The sequence below is a fragment of the Miniopterus schreibersii genome, assembly GCF_964146895.1.
Source record: "Miniopterus schreibersii genome assembly, chromosome: 19".
NCBI lineage: Eukaryota > Metazoa > Chordata > Mammalia > Chiroptera > Miniopteridae > Miniopterus > Miniopterus schreibersii.
The window spans coordinates 11,102,762-11,110,216 of NC_138119.1; the positions used below are offsets into that span (position 1 = coordinate 11,102,762).

General features: G+C 52.8%; 1 protein-coding gene across 1 annotated transcript; it reads left to right on the forward strand.

Annotated features, from left to right (window-relative positions):
* Positions 1-2,157: 2,157 nt before the first annotated feature.
* Positions 2,158-7,168, forward strand: S100A11 (S100 calcium binding protein A11). Its single transcript, XM_081121230.1, has 3 exons — positions 2,158-2,265; positions 5,775-5,927; positions 6,858-7,168. Exons 1-3 carry the CDS (start codon positions 2,263-2,265, stop codon positions 7,008-7,010), a joined length of 309 nt encoding a protein of 102 aa, XP_080977356.1. The 5' UTR covers positions 2,158-2,262; the 3' UTR covers positions 7,011-7,168.
* The last annotated feature ends 287 nt before the right edge of the window (positions 7,169-7,455 follow it).

Consider the following 7,455-nt stretch of genomic DNA (forward strand, 5'->3'; position numbering starts at 1 on the left):
GAGGTGGGTGACCCCCCCCCCCGACCCCCGCCTCATAGCTTCCTGGCCACCTTCACGTCCACTCTGCTTAAGCTGGAATCAGTCTGACACCCAGAGCCATGCTTGGAGTTTGCTATCATTCATCAGGCCTTTATCTATAAAATATTAAACTCACGGAAAGACTGCATTATACCAATAAAGTCTTACATCCCCAGCTCTCTCCATTCTTCTTCTCTGCTTAACTTGTTCTTGGATTTCACAGAGACCCTGCGCCCACCCACCTTCCACGCCCTTGCCCCTTCCTTTTGGCCCTGTACTCAATGCTCCAGCAACTGGAGCCTTTTCTCACCCACACCACACACACTGCCTTATCCTTCTGATAGCCCCATCCAGCGAAACCCTGACCCCAAATCTATTCCCCAACCCTCTCTCTTAGGTCCAGTGACTAAACCTCTAAGCCCACCTGGAGAAAGCCATGCAGCCACACAGTCACACAACCGTGTGGTTAGGGTCACTGCAAAATTATAGCTTCCTGAGCTTCTACACCACTCAGCCAGTCTGAGTCAGCTCCCCTTTCTGTTTCCCTCTGTGACCATTGCGGACCTCCTCAAGCCTCCTATTCCAGTCCTGCGGCGACAGTCACAGCTGTCTTCATCTCCTGCTTCAGGCAGGCGAATGAGGGAGGGTGCTGCTCTGCGGCCCTCCCTGCAGCCTCGCTCACGGTGCTGTCCTCCAGCTCGGCGGAATAATTCCACCCGCCCAAGCTCCCCAGGACCCTGCTCCATCAGGCCTACCCTTCAACCTGCACACCTGCCTTCTCATTCTGACAACTCCTTCTCTGCAGCCTGTAAACCTACGCAAGCCTCTCCGTGTGCCTTTTCTCTTTTTTTAATGTTTTCATTGATTTTTAAAGAGAGAGGAAGGGAGAGGGGTAGAGAGAGAGAAACATGAGAGAAACCACACTGATGGGCTGCCTCCTGCACGCCCCCCACTGGGGATGGAGCCTGCAACCTGGGCATGTGCCCTTCTGGGGCAGCCCTTCACTCATCTGCATCTTGTTTCAGTCTCTCGCTATCAGTTTACCAACACCCCCCTCCCTCCCTGCTCATCCTCAGCTCCTTGCCCGCTTCACTCCTTCCGTTTGACACATTGTTTACCCACCTTGCCCAAGCTCCCTTTTCCTGCCCTCTTTCCTGAACTCTCCCTCCTCTGGCTGAAACCCTAACAGGGGAACGACCCATTTCTGCGCGACCCTGGGGAGTGGCCACCACAGGCAGGCGCTCGGTGCAAGGAAGGAAGGGCTCACCCCTAACCTGGTCCCTAGCCTGGCTCTGGACAAGTCATATTTATTTTTTGATCCTCACTGGAGGATATATTTTTTCCATTGCTTTTCAGAGAGAGTGGGGTGGGGGGATGTGAGAGAGACACAGGGACTGGTTACCTCCCGCAGGCGGGGGAGTCGAGGCTGCAACCAAATCGGACCCGGGCTGATGCTCTAACCACTAGGCAAGCCGGCCAGGGCCAAGTCACAGGTACTTGATTCAACTCTTTTCTTCGGTTTCACTCAAGCTACCTCGTGAGGCAGAGAAGTCACTAAAGGCAGAAGTGTCTCCTGGGTCTATTTCCAACGGCAGTAGCGTGGGGTTTGGAGTTTGTTGAACTGCCGTCAGTCTAGAGAGAAGTTTAAGACCCAGGGGCTCCCCTTGGCACCAGTCACCGCTCCATCCACCAGCTTCAGTGCGAAGCACACCCAGCCGGGGAGCCAGGGGACCTCCACTCCCCCACGGCGGGCCACACCCCGTGCTGCGCGGCGGCGAACGGTACCTCCCGCGTCTCCAACCTGCGCGAGCGGAACGGGCTCCTGCTAGGAAAAGACCCGCCTGGGCTAAGGCCCGACCGCCCCTAGACGGCCGGGGAAGCTCATTCACGACGGCCCGGAATCGCCAGTGCTCACGGGGCGGGGGGCCGCTTAAGGCTCCTTCGTGGGGGTTTCGTGTGAGCGACAAGCGAAGCCGCGCGCGGGGCGGACAAGTCCAGACCTGCGCGGCGGGGGCGCGGGGCAGGGGCGGGGGCGCGGGGCAGGGGCGGGGCGCGAGTCCCTGCGGGGGCGGAGCGGAGGAGGGGCGGGGCGGGGCCCGGGAGGGGCGGGGCCGGCCCTGGCGGGGCGGGGCCATGTGGGGCGTGGCCGGGGCCCCGCGGGGACCCGAGCCCCTGCCCGCCCGCCGCCCAGAGCCCGCCGCGCCGCTCCCCGCTCGCAGCCTCCGCGCCTCGCTCCGCGCCGACATGGTAAGCCCGACTCTCCCTGTCTCCCTCTGCAGTCAGAAGAAAAAGCCGCAGCATGCTGCCCGCCAGGCTTGATCTCTGGCTGTTAGGGGGCCGTGGCGGGAAGCAGAGCAGGAAAAATCAATCCGTGGGAGGGAACTGAGAAGAGAGGACCTTCTCCCTGGAGTCACAGCCCGGGGCGGCCACGGGAGATTCTCTGTTTCCCGGGCGGAGATGAGGGGCTGGCGCTGGGGGCGCTGCGGGGGCCGCCCCCGGTCCCACCCGGCGGGGAGGGGGAGGGGGCGGGGGTCCTGCTTGTGCTGCGGGCCCCGCGCCACCCGGGTCCCCGAGGCCAGGAGACAGGTCACGGGCAGGGGTGGAGGTCTGTGCGCGGCACCGGCTACGCCCATGGACCAGAAAAGGCACATTTCAGAACTGTGGTCTGAGCCCTGGGAAAATGGAAGTTTCAGTAACTGCAGGCAAAAGGCCAAGACACAGAGACGGAAGCAAGCCCGTCCCAGGAACAGCCTCAGCCAAGAATGTGGAAGGAGCCCAGCCCAGCTAAGCCCCTCCTTTCCTTTCCTTTCCCCACCACCTTTTTAGACACTCACTGCACCACCTGGATGGCTCCTGCCATCCCCACCTTGAATTCTCCACCTTTTCAGTTAAGCCACCTCCAAAATCTACCTCCTCTTTGGTGAAAGGAGTCAGCAAACCTCCACCCAGGGACCAAATGGGGTTTCTGTTCCCTCCCCAAGCTACCAATGGATTTTGCATTTTTAAGTGGCTCAAAGGAAATCAGAGGAAGAATACTACTTTGTGACACATGAAAATTACATGAAAATCACACTTCAGCATCTACAAGTCAAGTTTTATTGGCACAGGCGGCCACACCCATTCATTTACCAGTTGTCTGGTTGCTGGTCCGCTACAAACGCAGAATGACTAGTAGTCATTGTGGACCACAGAGCCCTAAATTATTTATCATCTGGCCATTTACCAAACACATTTGCCAACCACTGCTATAGTGTGGCAATCTGTCTCCCCACCTAGCTAGTCTTTTCCTCTTCTCCTTTCCATGCAAAAGGGACAGTCAAAGTCACATGGAAACTTGGAAAGGCAGAGCCAACACCAGTAGGCGGTGAAACCTGGCGTGACTGCCCTGGAGGAGGAAGGTGGATGACACCATGGGTCCTTGGAAGGAAAGGGGGGGTGTTGGTTAAGAATGAGAACTGTTTTTCTTTCCTCAAATGCTGAGTGTTTAGTATGCATTTTTTAAATTCTTTCACTCTCATGGTTCCTACCAAATACAACTCTGAGGATGCAGTGAGGTTTGTGGAGCCCTGGCCTCCAGGCAGGCGATCCCCTGTCTCCTCACCTTCAGCCACTGCCCCACCTGGGGCAGAGCTTTCCAATCTCTGGGCCTCTCTCCTTGGGAACCATCCCCAAAGATCCCTCCAGCTGTACAAATTCGGCAATTCCATTTCAGTAATTTGATAATTGTGTTTCTTTTGCTCTGGAAAATTACCTCTGGGGTTTTAGTTTTCTCCATGTGGCTGATAGCAAGTTTTCAAAAGGACAAAAATAGTGAATTACTACAGCCAAGAATGATTGTTAAGAAGGAAAAACTAAAGCAGAAGGCCACTTTGAATCTGGAAAGCAAAGCAAGCTGAATCCCACAAGGAAACGGGGCAGAGGGAGCTTCTGTAGGTCTATTAAAAGATCACAAATCCCTTGCTCCTTAATATGGAACCTTCTACCCTGTCTGGTAGGCCCTCTTAGCCGCTCTTGTTCCTGTCATCTGATACACTAGTAAGACAGTGAGATTTTAGTCCTGATAAGAAAAGCTGTTGTGCAAACACATCTGTTTCTAGGCTGTGCTGTTTTGTTTCTCCCCCAAACCCTGAACCTACCAACACTTTTCTCTCCTTAAGAAAAAAGCTGCAACAGTGTGACTGTTGGGAAGGAACCCACCTCTGGAAGGGTTCTTTAGAATCACCTTTGGAAGGGCTTTATAGAACCTCCAAGACGAAGTGGGTAGCAGGCACCCGGGTAGGCTGGCAAAGCACCTAGAGAGACTGAGAGGCTAGAAAAAAAGCCTACAGAAAGCAGGAAAGGAGGCCTCCCCCCGCGCAGCCTCGAGGCTCTGATCAGTCCGTAGCACGTTAATTACGGGGCCTGACAGCCTCTGGCTCTGGGCTCCAGGAAGTACATCTCAGGAAAAGTCACCCTCCAGACGTAGATCATGGTTAATGCCCCAGACAAAGCTTTAGAGGAAGGGTGTGGCCCGCAAGTTTTGCAGAAAGTGTGCAGTTGCTGCCCTTCTCCACCAGGGGGAGCCCCGCCGTTCTTCACTTGGGGCCGCGTGCCCGCTGGAAGGCTGGGCACCCCCAGCAGGAGAATTTACTTGCAGACCTCGCCCAGGGGAAGCGGAGCCCAGCGCAGGGTTTCAACCCCCTGCTCCTGGTGCAGCCACGGGAACTGCGCGAGCCGCAACCCGAGAGCCCCCATCTCAACCCTCCTGGTGTGAAGTAACCGGAGACGCCCCCCAGCCGTTCCTGTGGGAATTCGTGGCATCTGGAAGGAGCAGGGGTGAGGGCTGGGGGCTGCAGGAAGGGACCTGGAGGCGAGATTCTAGGGGTGGTCTCCGTGGCCATTCCCTTCTCATGCCTCCATTTTCTCAGGTGTTAAATACATGGTTGCTGCCCACCCGGAATGAATGGCTCAGTTGGCTGAGCGTCACCCTGGGCACCAGAAAGTTGCCATTTCCATTCCCCGTCAGGGCACATGCCTGGGTTTTGGGTTTGATCCTCAGTCGGGGCATGTATAGAAGGCAACCGATTGATGTTTCTCTCTCACATTGATGTTTCTCTCTTCCTCTCTCTAAACATGTCCTCAGGTGAAGATTAAAAATAATAATAATAAAAATACATGATTTCTAACTTTCAAATATGAAAGCTGCTTTTGAACATCAAAAAAAATCCTCAGATCTCCCACCCCATACACAATAATAGCTATGCTTTTCATTTTCTTCTAAAAAATGCCTGAGTCCCAGGAATTCAGTATTGCTTTAGAAATAACCGCCATTTCATTCATCACAGTAGTCTCCATATACTCTTGGAAGACAGGAAATTTTTAAATCTGTAGACAATGCTTGGGTATGCACATGGATGTGTGGATGTATAGTTATACATATATTTACCCACATGTCCTAGAAATATCAGTGGACCCTGTCACCCTTCCTCTCATCTTGGCAGTCAACTGCTTTCAGACTTACCCATGTGCTCCATGCTTACTCTCACTGCATTTCACCTGGAATAAACATGATGCGATGTGGAAGGGAAGCTCACAAAATGTGACTTTCTATGCTTGTCTTAGGGCTCTTAGCCCCCTTAAAAAAAAAAAAAAAAAAGTCTTTTAGGAAACTCCTTTGATCCAAAATGAAGAGACGGGATTCTCTGGGAGTGTTCTCTAACTTCAGTCCTTGATATGTTGCCCTTGTCTGAGCCCTGAATTTTTTTTTTTCTCCAAAGGCAAAAATGTCCAGCCCCACAGAGACCGAGCGGTGCATCGAGTCTCTGATTGCTGTTTTCCAGAGGTACGCTGGGAAGGACAGGAACGCCAGCACCCTCTCCAAGACTGAGTTCCTAACCTTCATGAATACAGAACTGGCCGCCTTCACTAAGGTACTGGGCCCAGCCCTCACCCGCCAAGCTACCCAGAGCATGAAACAGACTGGCAGAGTGGCCAGGAATGGAGGGCCAGCAGCTAACCCGCCCCCACTCTCCCGCCTCCTTTACATTCACTGGGGGGGGGGGGGTCCACGGAGCAGCCTGGCCCAGCGCCTAGGCCTCAGAGTGAGCTCTGAGTGACTAGTAAAGGATCCTTTTGCCTTCTTTTCTTTGAATAAGATGCATTTTAAAGATCAAAGTTATCAAATTACCTGACATAGGGAAACTTCCTTACCATTGAAGAAAAAGAGCTTGCAAAATGGTAAATGGCCTAATAGAAGGGTTTTCTAATTTTATTCCTCTATGCCTAAGCCTCTAGGGCAGTGCTGTCCAAGAGAACCTTCTGCAGTGACAGAAAAAACGGCCTATATGTGCAGTGTCTCATATGGTAGCCAATGGCCACATGGCCTACTGACTTCTAAGTGACTTAATGTAAGCAGCCAGGCATGACCGGTGGCTTGGGCGAGTGGAGGGCAAGGCTTATAGACAGGGCCTCATCCTGCTTTCACTTCAAGTCTCTCTGCTTTTGTGTAGGTTATATGTTGGTGTTGCGACAGAACCATCTCTAAGTGACTCACTTGGAAAAAGTGTTCCACTGTTTTTATAAAATTTGAATAACCCCTGATTAGGGGTTATTAAGGTACCCTGGGGTTACATAAGGTACCCTGGACTAGGAGCCAGAAAACCTGGGTTCAAGTCTCAGGTCTTCCCCCTTAAGCAAGTCACTTTGCCTCTGTTTCTGCGTCTGGGTAGTGGGAATACTAGAACCCCTACTCTTGTAAGAATAAAATGTGGCAACATGTTTGAAAGCATTTTAGAAAGTACAACATAAAGATACTACCATTATTATTATTATTAATATCATTGTTATTATTACCTTTGCAGAGCCAGAAGGACCCCGCGGTCCTTGACCGCATGATGAAGAGATTGGACACCAACTCTGATGGGCAGCTAGATTTCCAAGAATTTCTTAATCTTATTGGTGGCCTGGCGGTAGCTTGCCATGACTCCTTTAGCCGTTCCCAGAAGTACGTCTGAGGGGCCCGTGGAGCTGGCCTTCAGACCCGGCCCCTTCCTCCCGGCTTCCCAATCGTCATCATCTTTTCATAGACCACACACACCCTGAGCCCAGAGTACCTACCACCCCATGCAGACCTCTCCTGCTGGTAGTAATAAAACATATTTTTTAAAACACACACTGGAGAGTCGGTAAATTCTTGTAAGGGAGGGAGAAGTGTGGGAGGAATGTAAGTTGGCTTGATGGAAGCAGTTACTGGAAGCTGCACAGTAAATAAAAATGCATCTTGGGTATGTACATAATCATGGCTAATGATGCAGAGGGAGCCATCTCCAAATTACTCAGACTGATGGAGGTTTGTTGCAAATTAACGGGGGCCGGGGGAGGGCAGTCTTCTGAGGAGATGACATCTGTGCTGAGAGCCAAAGGATAAGAGGGAGCAAACATTTAGAAAGGTGGAAGGGG

Bases quoted from the DNA above. Each gene is read 5' to 3' on its own strand.
- S100A11 (XM_081121230.1), top strand. The intron at 5,928-6,857 runs GTACTGGGCCCA...TTACCTTTGCAG, and splicing joins AACTGGCCGCCTTCACTAAG to AGCCAGAAGGACCCCGCGGT.